General features: G+C 30.5%; 1 protein-coding gene across 1 annotated transcript; it reads left to right on the top strand.

Annotated features, from left to right (window-relative positions):
- Positions 1-491: 491 nt before the first annotated feature.
- Positions 492-13,148, top strand: LOC121116259 (pickpocket protein 28). Its single transcript, XM_071887477.1, has 9 exons — positions 492-546; positions 594-899; positions 3,522-3,629; positions 4,437-4,649; positions 6,789-6,947; positions 7,020-7,217; positions 9,037-9,276; positions 11,209-11,473; positions 12,833-13,148. Exons 1-9 carry the CDS (start codon positions 535-537, stop codon positions 13,072-13,074), a joined length of 1,743 nt encoding a protein of 580 aa, XP_071743578.1. The 5' UTR covers positions 492-534; the 3' UTR covers positions 13,075-13,148.
- The last annotated feature ends 3,431 nt before the right edge of the window (positions 13,149-16,579 follow it).

The following is a 16,579-nucleotide window of genomic DNA, read 5'->3' as shown; positions in this document are numbered from 1 at the left end:
TTAACAAGCTTAGCTGGTTAAGGGATGGGACCAAATCGGTCATGCAGTTATACGTGCCGATGTAAAAGACTTTCGTCGCCATCTGACGTAAACCGTGAAGGGTGGAGGTAGCCATTTTGAATTAAACTTGAATATGTAAAAAAAAAAAAACTAAAATTCCATGGACAATTTTCTGGATTACTTTTATTTTTGTACACCCTGCATATAATTAGGCGTTAATATTTTGGCTTTTCAAATCAGTTAATCATAATATCCTACAAGAATGAATCACGTTCGTTTAAGTTTTAAATCTATTATATATGTAAGAAACAAATTATCCTTCATTTTGCGTGTTGTAGGACTATGAAATTTAATATTTATCATGACATGAAGCATCATTCTATTTTCAATTATTCTTATTAACCAAAAACTCATAAATTTTTTATCAATATATATATATATTCTTGTGGGTATAAAATTTAACCTCTTTTTTTGTTACATGAATTCTATTCATTCGTGGTTTTATTCGTGAAGGGTCAAGAATAATCTTATCAAATGAGTGGAAAGGTAAGGCAAAATATTAAAAGAAACATTAAACTGCATTTATTTAATAGAAAGTTCCGGGGCGATGGTCAAAACCTGTCAAAAGGATTGGAGTCGAAACACTAGAAGCAAACTCGCCAGGGGTGTATAGCGTACATCAGAGTCCATTGAATAAAAAAACTGTTTTACCTCAAAAACCTGTTTTTATCATAAAATTATGGGCTTCTTTAAAAAAAGTATTTGAAAACTTTTGTAATCAAAGTTCGTTACATGGACTTCAATTTCTTGTTGACTATCACCAATCACATTTTGTGAGGCTTCTATGGCTTTTGGCAATAATATCATCATGGTCATTTGGTATATTTATGATTATGCTAGTAAGTCCATATGTAAATACTTAGTTAAACCCTCAAGCCTTGAAAGGACATAAGCTTAGAAAATCTTAGTTAAATCAGTTTTTTTTGTTAATTACAACCATCATTTATGCAAAACATTTATGGGGTATTCAAAATATTATTTTCTTTTGTGGAAAAGTGGAGGGAATAGTTACTCAACAAAACTTATAAATTAATTGTTTATTTTTAAAATCTGTTTCTGAACTTCTGTGTTTCTGATTGTGAAATTAAGCATGCTAATCATTAGCGTTGGGTCAAGAGAAATTAATCTCCGAATATAAATGTACAATAGCTCGATACCCAGTCATTTTAGGTTTCTTTTCTTTTTATGCATACCGACAAATCATACTTAATTTCAAGTCTAGAAATATACATTTTAATATGTGTATTGACTTCAACTTTATTGGTCAGATGGGTTCATTGTAGTACTTAAATGTACATCCAGGGCTCAACGGCCGTTAAAATAAGCCACTAGCCAACAGAGCTAATTTTTTTAAAAATACTAGCCTTTTAAAAATTTACTAGCTCAGAATACCATAAATATTGGATCCTTTTTTAGACTTGTTCATGACTAGTAAAGATATATTTTTGATTAAAAATAAGGTACCTCTTGGGAGTATAGACAAAAAGAAATGTATTTTCCGTAAAACAGAATAAATACTTAATAAAAAGTATAACTAAAAATTAAACTTGCGTAATCACTCTTTTAAAAATATGTATAATTTAAAATTATCTATAATATTTGTTTTCAATGTCTATTTGAGACGATGCCACAAGGTGATATTTATGATTTGAACCCAAATTTGCCTGTGTACATTCAATGATGTGGTATTTAAGGTACAACCTTACGTCGCCAAATGGGCAAAATACAGGTCACCTTGCACTAGCACGACTCCTTTTTTTAATAGGTTTTATTATTTTCTTTCCAATTTGGTTAATATTTTTTAACCAGAATACTGTGCTTAAATGACATATAAGTAATTCGAAAATACATCTATTATTTATAAATATTTTTTTTATAACAGCAACGACATCCAATATTTAAAGACATATACACAACACGAGGTGTCCATTTCTTATAATCAATTGCAAGTTTCCCTCCTGGCAACAACTGGCCTTTAGAGTATATCCCATAGAGACAGTATTGAAAAATAATTGAATTTGTCGTGCAGTTTTTAATTGTAATAAAAGCAAATAATTGAATAATGTAAAAAATCCGATAATTAGGTCCCATCGAAAAAAGAAGTCTAACATCCTGACACTTGAGATGAACATATTGGGTATGACATCAAAAAAAGATTGGAAACCACTGTCCTTGACTAAATTTTTGAATTCCTTATAATACATATCAAGGTCTAAAAATCGGCTAGGTCCTCCAAAACTGAATTTGTGTAAAAATATATTAGCTATTGTTTTAAGCAAAGTGTTCAAACCAAAAAATTATTAGTACCTTTCTTTATAAAATAAGTATCCCTCTGCCCCTTTAGGACATAAGAAGACATAGTAAACTTATTGCAGCTCCTTCCCTTCTCATTCGAGGCAAAGATAGGATCTGAAGTACCTGTGTACGATATACGAGACTAAAATTAGCTTCGGGTACTCGAACTTTTTACAGATATTAAAAAAAATCCAAAGGTTTTTGTCGGATCTTAAAAAACTTAAACTATTTGCTTAATCCTAGTTTAAATAAAATATATTTTGTACATCGAACATAGCATCTCCATTTATCTTGATTAGTGCTTGGGAAGACATGTAAATATAAAGTTGCATTTCGTCCGTTGTTACTTTCATTGTATCACTCAATATCAATACCGAAAAGAAGCAGAAAAAACCACAAAAGGAGTTGGTCGTTAGCAAATTCTTCCCAACAATTAATTAATCCCTCCATAGGTGGGAAGAATTGACTAACAGGTTAAAAAAAGATAAATATTATTCAACCAATAAAAGTTCAGATCCTTTATTAGGAGAAAAGAAATAGAAATATCAACAGATTATAACAAAATAAACTGTATATTTTCGTGTTAGCGATGTAATCTGGTACCCGTGGTTACTCCACACGGAGTTGCCTCACTAACACAAGAATTTACAATTTATTTGGTTGTCAGCTGTCGATGGTTCTTCTTCTTTAGTGCTAATCAGTATTCTGAACATTGATTGGTTGGACAAGAATGAGCTAGGATAAACGAAAATTGAATCATAATTTAATAGTTGGAAGAATAGGCGAACTATCAACTGATTTTGACCTTTTTTCATAAAAGTAACAACTTCCCCAATGCTATTATAAGAATAATTCTAAGAATTATCATTAAATAGTAATAACATTGGGTGATGTATTGTTTCAGAAGCATTCATCAGTAAAAATTTAACTGTAATTTAGATCTTATTTTATTATAGTCAAAATTTTGGGTAAAATTTTCATAAAATTCGAGAGAAATATCCGTCTAATTTTTTGGTTTCGTATTTGGAACCGAAAGTTAGGGTACCTAAAATTTGATCGTATATTTACGTTTAAAGATTTGAATCGACCCGGATTCGAGAAGATGAAGATCCGTTCTATCTATAATCGCTGTTTAATTTGATTGTTTTTTCAATAATATTTATTAGTTTTGGGAAAAGTGGAAAGAGAGTCCAATATTAGTTTCATTCGATGATGATCTATCACCAATTTGGCAAATACCATTTCCAGCAGTGACAATTTGTAACATGAACAAGGTTAGTATAATTACGTATGTACATTTGTATTCAATTTGATCCAAAAAAATATTTTTCTTTAAAGAAAAAACTAGAATCTAAATGTGTAATTATTTTATTCTTAAATTTATTATTTATTTTAATAGATTAACTTTTAAAGAAACACAAAGATTAGTATCTCTTTTTTTTTTCTTGAATTAAAAATAGGATCACCCTAATCAAGGAATACTCTATACGAGACCAAATGCCCGCCCTTTCCATCCCTTTCTTCTTTATTCACCAACTATGGGCCATTGTTTAGATTAAAGCAGTTTGAAACAATTTTGTAATGAATGTCTAAAACAGAGGTTGGATTACTTTTTTTTAGCAGTTCTCCAAAAAAACTTCTAGGGGCGTCTGCATGATTATATTCTTAGAGGGGCTTGGTTTTTGGGAAAAAATCCCAATAATTAAAAAAATTCGAAAAAAATTTCAAGACCCCACAATTATTTACAAAAAATTAAATTGTTTTGAATGTTAAATTTAATTTTATATAATAAATTTACGAAAAAAATTTATAAAATTAAATTTCACATATAAAATTTTTCGAAAAAAATTTCAAAAATTACATTTTTTTGAAAATAATTTCAAAAATCCATAGCTATTTACAAAAAAATTAATTTATGGAAAAAAAATTCAAACATTAAAATTACTCTTATTCAGACCCTCGAATACGGACGCCCCTGAAAATGACTGTCGGTTCCATGTATAGATGGAGTATTTCTTGACCAATTATAACTACACTAAGTTTATTTGGAGCAGAGCTATGATTAATTATTATTCATATAGATCTTAAAATCGCAAGTCAATAAAATCGATAAATTAGCAAAAATGTACCCTAATAATGATACGTACAAGATAGAAAAGCTTCTTGTGGACGAAATTTGTGCTACATCTGTAGCACCGGATGAAAAAAAAGAAGGGAATAAGACCAAGAGAGGAAATAATAAGAAAAAGCATAAACAAATCCTAGATGGAGCAACATTTCATCATTACTTAAAGGTATTTATTCAAAATTACAATTTCAGTACTGATTTGATTCCAATTTATTTGGTGCATAAATTTCTGGAGGTTATGTGTTGAAATTTTTTTAAATCTACATTGTATTCTGTTGTTGGCTGTCAATGTTTCTGTTTTTTTCTTTCCCCCCACTAATCAGTTCTCTGATAAGGTGTTACCACGCTAACAAAAAAAATACCCAATAGATTTTGTTGTCAGCTGTTAATTCCCTCATCTCACTTGTTACGTCATGGATATTTCATAATTTATTTTATGTTATAAATAAACGAAGCTCAAAAGGATAGTAATACAATTCTTGTTGATCTCTTTTTTATCTTTACTTTTATTTTATCACGCAACCTTTCCATTTTCCCACCTACGGAATTGTTATTAATAAGTAATTGCTTACAGCTTAAAAATAGCTCATTCTAATTCAACCAATCAACGTTCAGATCACTGCTGTACCTACTATAAAGAGATCTTGTAAAAGGTAACGACTTAACTTACCTTGTCATTGTTGTTGTTTGTTTTGTTTTGTGATTTTCTCCGTCCTTTTAGTTTTTATCTTTTTAAAGTTATCCTTATATCAAAGTTGAACAAAGGTCATTTAACCATATAGTACTAGAAACCTGTAAGTGAAGTCGTAAGCGTGTTCACTACAAACGGGGTAGAAGAAATTAGAAATCACAACTATGGCATAACTATTGATTGGTTTTTTGTAAGAGCGCGAGGAGAAGGCAGGAGCGAGACATATGGTGCACCTGAATTAAGACCTTTGTTAATATTAGCTACTCGTTTCATTATTTTAGAGGGAGAAAATGAATTACTCCTTCAAAGAGGAGAACCTTTTACATTTAAAAGAGCAAAAGTGCGGGGAAAATATTATAATTATATTTAAATTCATATATATTCATTGTATTATGGATTTTTAAATCAATTTTGACAAAAGATAGGCGAGAATTCTTCCTTCAGAGTTATGCTCCGTCTTTTATGAGCACATGCGAAGGTTCAAACCCCACCCTCTCTTTCGGCTGAAAGAAGATGTGAGGCATAACACTGCTGTTGCTCCCAATGATCCCAGGATCCATAATGCTTACTGGAAACTTGATTTTAAGGACGTGGGGACATTATGTCTTTCCGTGGTTAAGCATCCGTCGTTCTGGATGTTGTGGGATCTGTTGACAGCCCATTGTTTCTCATCTAAAAAAAAATAATTCGGTTACCATGGTAATTGTTCAGGAATTTTCTTCGGTGGCCAGCCTGGGTGAGCTTTATTTAGTATTTGTAAGGAAATGTATATTTTAGAGACAGTATCACTTCACCCTCAAATCAGTGTTTAAGGCCCTGGAGACTGTTGCACAGATTACTTGGCACTTTTTGGCGAGAGTACAGAAGATGCCTTCATAGACCGTTTCAGCGCGAAGAGGAATCAGGGAGTGCAGTTTATCACATTGTTTCTTGTGGGTTTTTCTCCTATATGTTCCCTACTCCTTCCATCGCCTGTTGACGTCGTAGACTTTGCTCTTTGAATACCTAACCATTTTCTGGAAGTACACAGGGATGTGCCTCAAGCAAGCTAATTCAATGATAGTGTTCCTCTGGGTCTCCTCTATCATAAATTCTTACATTGAATCAAAAGTTGCGCAACTAACTTAAAGCTAACGCCCAATCTCTCACTTTAAAATTGAAATACCTCATTAAATGCTTTCTTTATTTTTCAGGATGTAGTTAAAGATGGTCCAGGTTGACCTGAGCGACCTTTTATGTGTGTATATATTTCTAGAAGGGTTCTTCCTCCCCCTTCCAGTTTAAAAATCCTATCTGGGTCTTTGGTTAAGCCAATTGTATTAAATTTTCTATAGTTTTTTTGTATATTTATGTTGGTTAATCCACCTCTATGAATAAACTTATGGCAACAATATGTATTCTAACATCAAATATAAGAAATTGGAATAGTTCCTTTAAATAAATATACTGAGAAGAATAAAGCAACTTCCCTTTTGATGAATCCTAACAATTAATTGTTTTTTAAAAAGTTAAATATTCTGTTCAATTTTGGTACTGAATGATAATATTAACCACGGGTTAATTATCAGTATAATTCGAATAATTTATCTCATATTATCTTATTTCCATATTTAGGAATTAAGTGTCTCCTGTAAAGATATGGTTTTAAGGTGTCATTTTGGTGGTATCAAATATGATTGCTCGCATATGTTTACTGATGTTGTCACTGATGATGGAAAATGTTGCGCCTTTAATATCATGCCGGATGAAGTGATGTTTCGTCATTTTCCTAGAGTAAAAGAATAAATCTATTTTAACGAATATTTAAAAACATTTCTAATTATTTTAAATTTGTGAAATCAAAAGAATCCTACTGCAGAGAAAAATTGGAAAGACTGGACTCCTCAAGATGGCTATAAAAACAAACCATCCCAAAAAAACATCCTATTTGGCGAAATGCCCAGGAGGACATCTTCACCAGGACTAACAATGGGCCTTTCTGTATTACTTAATGTGCAAGAAAATGAATATTACTGTACGGGGAGTGAGTCTGTTGGATTTAAAGTAAGCTACATGAGCAGTGGTGGAGTGGCAAGGGATCCAGTGGGTTCAACCCCCCCCAATGAATATTTTGGAAGTGGCATCAAATTGTATAATAATGAAATAGGGCATGAGCGTTTTATATATATATATATATTACTTTGTAAACTAGGCGACAGAGAGTGGCGCCGTCTTGCGTCAAAATAATACAACACATAGAATCATAAAATTACGTAACACAAATTTTGTTTGAATAATATAGGAGATAGCCCCCAACAAATTTTTGGTTTTATCAATCATAGATACTCACTCAATTCTTAGACGTTCTCTCCTCAAGAATAAATACAAAAATTAGCTTCAAAAAAATTTCTTAATATGATTAGATGAGGCAGAGAGTACTTTAGCACGTTGCAAAACCTCATTTAAAGTCATATTCCTTCTTTTTTTTCTTTTTTAATTTCATATAAAGTACTTCACTTTTATTCTTTTTCTAATATGAGTTGAACTAAACGCCTGTGGGATTTCATGCATTTTATAAAGAACTCCATGTATACCTACCATTACTGAACTCCCTTTTTTATAGAGTATTAGTATATGATATACCTAAAGGTGTACTATATACAGTGTCTGCAGACAGACAAATATTATTTTTTACTCGTTTGATGCCTCTTTACTTGAATCAATGTTACTTTTAAAAGACATTTAGCAAGATTTTTTTCAACAGAACAAATGTTTCACACAATTCAGTCTCTGAGTACTGAAATTGTACTGAAATTACTAACTCCCTTACTGGGCCATCCTTTTATATTGAAGGAAGCAAGAGTTGATACTATTATATATACCCGGGAGTGCAACTTAGTCTAATTGATGATAATGGTAATAAAGTATAGATGGCGCCGTGAGAATTCTTCTCCTCACGCGCCATGTTTTTTTAAACTATTAGTTTAAACAACAAACCAGAGTACACACCTTACAAATAAAATATTTTTTTAGTTAGGGACTGTTTTATGTGCAAGAATAGCCACAAGGGCGCCCTCAGTCAAACTCAAAACCAGACTGGAACTTTAATAATAAACACTAAGGGAAAGTCGAATTTCTGTCGAAAAATAAAAAAAACTCTATGATATCTTTATCTTGTGATGTATATATATAAATATAAATATATATACCTATATATTTTTTAACCTGGATTTTTACCATTTCATAATATTTTAACTCTTAATGATCGCTTAAAATCCTATTGAGTTTTGCCGCAATACTAGCTCCGTGCATCTGTACACAAGTCGTGCTGGACATTAAACAATCCCTATTTAATATATTTACTTAAAAAGTAAGATTCCAAATTGATTTTCTAAAAATTAATTATTTTTTATTTTTTAAATTTTTTCCAAATTTTAAAATATATATATATTTTTAAGTCTATAACGTCAGGACTAAAATTTACACATAGCCTCGCCTTTAAAAGTCGTGCCACTCTGCCACTAGACACTACAGGAGGGTCCGCAGGGTGTGGGTTGGGATGTCTGTCACCCCCAAAAAAAAAAAAAAAAAAAATTGGGGTTTTTTTCTGTTTACTATTTACTATTTCAAAAACATTTCAAAAATTTAATTTTTTGTGAACAGCTGTAGATTTTTGAATTTTTTAAATAAAAAAATTTAATATTTGAAATTTTACTTTTGAAATTTTTTTGTAAGTAGCTGTGAATTCTTAGAAATTTTAAAAGAAAAATTTTAAATTTAGTTTTTGAAATTTTTTTCCAAGAAATAATGCGGATTCTGCGGACGCTCCTGCACTATTGAATAATTATGATTGATTTATGCTTATATTCAAATACAAAATTAGATCCTGTTGCATTCACCCGTGGATCATCCTGAAATGGTGGACTTTGGTTTTGGTTTACCACCTGGTTCCGAGAATTTTATTTCTCTTCTTCCCAGTTATATCCACTCCAACAATGACATTCATTCTCTTGACTATAAAGTGCGACAATGTTTTTTTGAAGATGAGAAATCACTGATGTATTTTAAACATTTTACATACCTTAACTGTATAATAGAATGTATCACTAACCAGACGTTTAGTGTAGGATTTTGCATTTTTTTAAATTACCATATATATATCCAGTATGTATGTATATCCAGGCTTGGACCCGTTCGCACGTTTTCCGCTTTGATCAGGAATCAATTTTTATCTAAATTTAATTGCCTAAGAAAAAACTTATTCCCTAGCGAGATGTCTTTTTTGAGGTACCAAAGATCAGAGATACTCAACCTTTTTCAGTGGTGTATTATTTGTATGAGGTTAATTTTCAGCAAAAGTACCCTCTAACCATCGCAAAATATTTTATGGTGAAAAATAAGGTGCTATGTAATTTTGCCGTTAACTATTTTGCCTCAGAATATTTTGCCTTGAACCATAACTCCTTAGCACATTTTGCCTTAAAGACATTGTACCTAAAGGATATTGATGTTCCTTTGGAATTTTTTAATCAAAATATGTAATGTGCATTTCTATAAAATGATTGTTTTCTTTTGGAAAAATGATGGAATCATGCCCCAAAATTTCAATGCATACAGCAACAAAATGTCACTATTAAATCAATTGGAACCAAAGACAACGAAGGTAATAAAATTAGTATAATTAGAAAAACAAAAATAAATAAACTCGGAAACGATTGGAATTGAATAATACTAATCACGTCTCCGAAAGTAATTAGCATTATTCATGATGGATTATTCACACTAAAAAATACTCAAGGATTGACGAACAAGCATAATATGAGGCAAAAAAATAATTCCATCATTAATCCAAGAGAAAACAAACATTTAATGCATTTTATAGTAATAAATATTAATTTTCTTGATTTAGAAAATGCAAAAAGAACAAAAACTTTCAAAAATCCATATATTTTCTCTGATAATTAATTTTTTGGAAAAAAATTTCTAAAATCCACAGCTGTTTAAAAAAATATATATATTTCAATATTTATATATAAATTAATTTTCTGGTAAAAAACCAAAAATCATTCATTGTGGACAATTTCCATAATTAAATTTTTGGAAAAAAAATAGACATTAAATTTGTTTGTAAAAAACAATAATTCCTTGGGGGGCTACATCCCTCCTACGGACAAAATTAATCTCAAGTACCCCCTGAAGTGCCACCAAGTACACCAAGGGCTACGTTTAACCCCATTTGAGATCCACTGTACTAGTGGATACAGTCTTGTGCTTTATACATATGAAACCGTTTTAAATGTGTATGGTTTAAACCATAACGTTTAAGATCAAAAATTGCAATCAGCTGAATTGTCAGAAACTTATTTGACCTTCCCCCTGCAATAATTAAAGTATCGCCCCTGGTCATTTTGGTGCGGCATAGAACATTAAATAATGATCAAAGAAATGAAAGGCTAATAAAAAGAAGTTAAAAGATTTTTCTATAATCCATAATAGTTTTCCCGTTCAGAGGCTCAAAAATGAACGCCACTCATTTTCCAATCAATATCCAAGCCTGCATATATCATACCTAGTGATGAAAATCGTGTGTATTTGGTCATGTAAAAAAAAAACTTAAATTCAACATGGTAACCCTGACAATTTGAAGAATTCTTTGAAAGAGAGCAGCTTAGCTGTGATGGTAATTCATTAGATCAGCTGTGACAAGGGGAGAATGAAATACACAAGTAATTTGTCTCCGATGTCGATTCTGAATTCTACTTTGAATCAGAACAAGGGCTTACAATTATAACACCGCAACAAATCTTCAAGGTTACTCTACGTCTTTAAGTGCACACACGAATGGATAATCAAGTTGTGAATGTAATTGAATTAGTAGAAAAAGAAGTTCTCTAATCAGAAGTTAAATAATAATAACAACGGCTAAAGAAAATAAAATTCGTTTTCTGAAATTACAGAATTAAAAAAACGGGCCATCTAAATATACACACGATTTGCATCACAAACAATACTAATGATAGGAAAATTCAATACACTGACTGACTTTCATTTGTAGATGTGCGGATGTGTAGCGTATTACATGCCAAGAACAGATGATATCCCTATTTGCTCTCCTGAGAAAATTGATTGCATCAAGAAAGCTAAGATCAAAGCAGAGGAATCCAACATTCAGGATGACTCAGATAAAAGTAAAGTAAGGGAGTGTGAATGCCTCCCTTCGTGTACAGAAATCAATTATCCACATGAGGCGTCTATGTCTAAAGTTCAAAGCACGAAAATGCTCAAGTTTACTCCAGAAGAAAGGAATACTTTTTTGAAAGGTAATATTCTTCAACGATATGATATATTATTTGTAGTTTGAATGGGCATGAGTGTCTTTTTCTTATATTCGTTTGTATAAATAGTGACAGAGAGTGGCACCATCTTGTGGAAAAATTATACAACTCCCTAAATGATAATATTATTCAATAGAAATAAAATATACCAACGTTTCTCGCATATGTAGTGGGCGCTGTTTAAAAAAAACTAAACTTACAGACTGTTGCACCACCTTGGGAATAATATATTTTTTTTAGTTTCCTCATGCCCAATCAGGAGCATCCGCAAGATTATATTTTGGGGAAGTCTTTGTCCACAGCTATTCACAAAAATTAAATTTATTGGAAAATAATTGATAATATTCAAATTTTTGTGAAAAATTGAAATTAATTAAAATTTTTGTGAAAAATTGAAAATAATTAAAATTTTTGTGAAAAATTGAAAATAATTAAAATTTTTGTGAAAATTGAAAATAATTAAAATTTTGTGAAAAATTGAAAATAATTAAAACTTTTGTGGAAAATTGAAAATAATTAAAACTTTTTGTGAAAAATTGAAATTAATTAAAATTTTTGTGAAACATTTGAAATATTAATTTTTTTTGAAAAATTTCAAAAATTTATAGCTATCCTCAAAGAATTACATTTTTTGGAAAAAATTCAAAAGTCCACAGCTGTTCAAAAAAAAATTCAAATATTAAATTAAAAATATTTATTTATTTTTTGGGAAAAAATTCTAAAATTGAAAAACTATTCTCAAAATTTTTTTTTTTTTTTTCAAAAACCTACATCTGTTCACAAAAAATTAAAATTTTTGGGGAAAAAATTGAAAAATTCAATAAATGCTTAGAAAACAATTTTCAAAAATTAAATTTTCTATTAAAAAGAAAACTTCCTTAATATGAGGGAGGGGGCTACAGTCCCTTGAGCCCACCCCTGCGGACGCCCCTGCCTATTGACTAAGAACTCATCTGCACAAATAATATTTTGACAAATTACATTTACATATACATATTATTCATAGGCAATAATTCAATAAGAATAAAAGACATGTCAGTCTTGCATATTTTTTTCAAAAGTCTCAATTTTATTCGCCATGAAAGAGGTCAATTGTATGGTCCAATAGAGTTCATTGCAAATATTGGTGGAATTCTGGGGCTTTGTGCAGGATCATCCCTCTTGAGTGTTTGTGAAATTCTGTATTTTTATATTGTACAGTTCATTTCCTTTTTTATTCAATATAATGATGATATATGGACCTTTACTTAGTTACATAGTATAATAAATGTATTAAAATAAATATATTTGAATTGTTGAAGAACAGAAGAACTTATTTTGATCTCTCCTTTTTTTTTTTTTTAGATGGTCAAGATGATGACACTTATGCTAGAAATAATTTAGCAGTGATTCATATATTTTATAAAAGTCTTAATATTTTACGTCAGGAAAGAAGTCAATTATATGGTCCCATTGAATTTATTGCAAATGTCGGTGGGATTTTAGGTCTTTGTGGAGGATCTTCGCTTCTTAGTATATGTGAAGTCTTTTTCTATTTTGTTATTCAAATTGGTTCATACGTATTTATATTATTATTTTTAGAATAAAGATACTCATATAATTTTACAAAATGAGAAAATAATAAAAATATCTTTGGAAGTTTTTGAGAAATTTAAAACCGTAATTACGCATTATTGGTAATCTTATAAACATAGACGAAATTAATATTATCTGCCAGACCGGTATGTAAAAAAAAAGAAGAAAATAAAAGTGTTCACTCTGACAATTAGAAGAATGTTTGGACATAGAGAAGCTTATCTGCAAGGGCATCCGTAGGAAGAAGGCTGGAGGGGATGGAACCATACCTTTCTAAATTAAGAAATTTTTGTTTATAGCTAGAAAATTTAATTTTTGGAAAAAAAATTATAAAAATTTAATTTTTTTTAATAAATTATAAAAATTTAATATTCGAGAAAAAAGTTTGATATTTGAAATTTAATTTAATTTTTCAATTTTTTTTTTTCCAAAAAATTAAATTTTTTTTCACAAAAATTTCAAAACCAATCCCCCACAAAATAAAATATATATAGATATATATTATAAATTAGACTGCACCTAAATGACAAAAGTTGTGAATTTGGTATCGACGTCCTTTATGGACGCGTTTTGATTTGAAAATCTGTAAAATGTCGGGAAAAAAGGAAATTTTGGAGTTGTTTCATTAAAATTATCGATTTTAATCCAATAACAGGATTTTTATACAATTAAATATTATATATAAAACATATATTTTGCAAAAATATTTTAAGAATGTTTCTGTAACTTGCCTCGTTATATGAGTATTACAATTCCAAACACCAAATTTTATTCTATGTATGTATGGCAAGCAGTAATAAATATTTAACTAACTACCAATTACAAATTAACGGGCCAGATTAAAAACACAACGGATTTTACATGTATTTTGTGTATCTGAGAAGAAATTATGAATGAATGAAAATCTAAGTCTTCCTGAAATACTATTTAATGTGAAGAAAATACCTGGAATGTATTCTGCAAAGGCTCTTTCGAGAAGAGATGAATATGTGAAGAAAACTCCAAAAAAATTAATGTAAACTCTATATTTTGATATATTTATAACCTTTTAATATTCCATCTACATAATTTTATGTAGATGAAACACGTCGTTACCTTTATTGTATCACGCAACCTTTCCTCCAAAAAGAAACAAAAGGCCCGAAATCATCTGGTAGTTAGCCAAACAAGTAAGCCATCTTCCTGCGCTACCTGAAGGCTCGAAATTATCTTGTAGTTAGCCAAATAAGTCAACCCTCTTCCTTTACTACCCTTGCCCCCTTTAGCCTCCCCTTACGACCCCACTTTGAAAACGATTGTCTTAAGCAAGTTTTCGGGACCCCTATAGGAACTTGGAATACTTTTCACTCTTCGAATAAGGTAGCTGCGGCCCTGTATATATGTAATATCATTGCCTTGGTACGAAGTGCCTGTTACCAAACTGAGCCTGTATAAAAAAGAACGGTGACCGGAACCGAGACCAAACAGTTGAAATGAAACCGAGACCAATAGAACTGCTGAATCTGAACCGGGCACAACCTTGATTAATACAATTATTTTATTTTTAATAACACACTGACCAACAATTATGAGCGGTGATTTTAACATAAAACTTAAACCTGATAAGGACTCTAATAGCCGAACCAAAAACCCTCTTTCCTTTGCAGCCGCATGCCTTTCGTCTATTATAGCTTCCTATGATTTTTATGATGCCACAGAAACAACGGATGGTTATAGTCATACCTTTTTATCGACCGATAAGTTATCTAGACCTGTGTCTTCCACAATAGATATGTGTCTATTTAAATTTTTTCCAAGGGGGGGGAGGGGGTCACTTAAATTGTATAAAGTAATTGACACTAAATTCTTACTCATGGAGGTTTGTACATTCATATGGATATGTGACCTCTGTAAAAAGGTTAAAAATAAAGGCCATGGAAACTGAATTCAACCTCACTAAATCGACAGAAAAATGATGTGCATAATCAAAACAGCAAAATGTAAATGTGTCAAAAATAGAAGTGACATTTTTACTGAAGTTAAACATATTCTTAAACGAATAAAACGAGTATGTCGGCAAACTGGGGCTAAACGGGTTGGAGAACAACTTTTACGGATTAAAAATATCCAAAATGAAAATACAACTGAATACGAAAGCAAATATAAACTAAAACGAACATACCTATTCAATAAAGTAAAACTCAAAAAGAATCAAATCGATCGATCATCTTTCTAAATTATGATTACAATGTTGTATTATTGAAAAGAAGAAGAATATAAATATGTCCATTTTAACAAAAACAGGAGAGTTGAATGAGGACCATTCGGTGTTTTGTCATTTGTGAAGAAAATGAGCTCCTTTTTTTCTAATCTTTACGATTGCTTTGATTGTATACTATTAAACACATGTGTAAATTGTAGTATTCAAAATGCCAACATTTGTGAGAACCTAAGGTGCCATGAAGATAAGAATTTGTACAGTATTGCAGATGAAACATATGCGTTTGGAAAATAAGTAATCAGGCAATGCTAAATAAGGCACCAGGACCTTATGCTTTAACCAGGCTTGTAAGTGTTCCACTATTTTGGCGTTCCATTCAATTTTTCTGTTTTCGTTCAGCGGTCAGCCATTATTTTTGTTCCGTTCCGCATTCCAATTATGAGGTAGTACCAGGATTACCCAGTATACATACATCCACTAGCGCACTCTTTCAATGAAGCTCTACAGTTTTTAAGGAATAAAAAAGTCGGATACTCCAATGAAATTGCTAAATTAAATTGAATGTAGAAAAAAAGAGAACGCTTTCATGTATATCTGGTGCATCAAAGCTTTTTTTGTCCAAAATGTCTATGAAAATCATAAAAAAAAATAATCAAACTCCAGTTCAAAACACTAATAGCCGACTAAAAATTACAATACTTAATTTTCACAGATGTAGAATAGCTATGTCAGTTGTGATTCAATCATATCGATCTTCTCTTAATTCCATATGTAAATATATATAAATTAAGTCATAATTAATTATTGAAATCTATTATATATAACTTATGACCAACTCTTAATAGCACTGAGTCATTGTTATAAAGTTGTACAATTGCAGCACGACAACTCAAAAGGAAATTAAAATAATTTTTCTCAAAATTGAAAATAGAATACATTTTTCAACAAATTATAGTTAATTTCTATGAACAAATGATTCTAATTAATCCTTTGGAGGCACTGCTAATTGTACTTAAAGTAGCCAAAATTAACCAACACATTTATAGAATTAGGAAATTAATAAATTATATTTTTAAGATTATATTGGGAAAATTAAGTCAAATAGGTAAAACAGAGTTTTTTAAACTACAGTTAACACTCTCGGCTATTTCATTTATCCTACAAATTTGAATTCAATGCCTTGTTTGATATGTTCATTGAACGCACGTTCCATGGAACGCCGTTCAATTTAGCGTTCCATTCACAAGCCTTGGTTTAACATTCAAATTTTATAAGAAATACATGAACTACTTAGCTCCCATTTTGTTATGTTTTTA

The sequence above is a fragment of the Lepeophtheirus salmonis genome, chromosome 4 (genome assembly GCF_016086655.4).
Source record: "Lepeophtheirus salmonis chromosome 4, UVic_Lsal_1.4, whole genome shotgun sequence".
NCBI classification, from domain to species: domain Eukaryota; kingdom Metazoa; phylum Arthropoda; class Copepoda; order Siphonostomatoida; family Caligidae; genus Lepeophtheirus; species Lepeophtheirus salmonis.
Note: the sequence above shows the minus strand (reverse complement) of the source record. Positions and strands in the feature narration are given on the sequence as shown.

What these genes read in the sequence shown, in the direction of transcription:
- LOC121116259 (XM_071887477.1), top strand. An exon ending in CATTTCATCATTACTTAAAG is followed by an intron (nt 4,650 to 6,788) that starts GTATTTATTCAA and finishes TTCCATATTTAG; the next exon opens with GAATTAAGTGTCTCCTGTAA. An exon ending in GTGAGTCTGTTGGATTTAAA is followed by an intron (nt 7,218 to 9,036) that starts GTAAGCTACATG and finishes ATACAAAATTAG; the next exon opens with ATCCTGTTGCATTCACCCGT.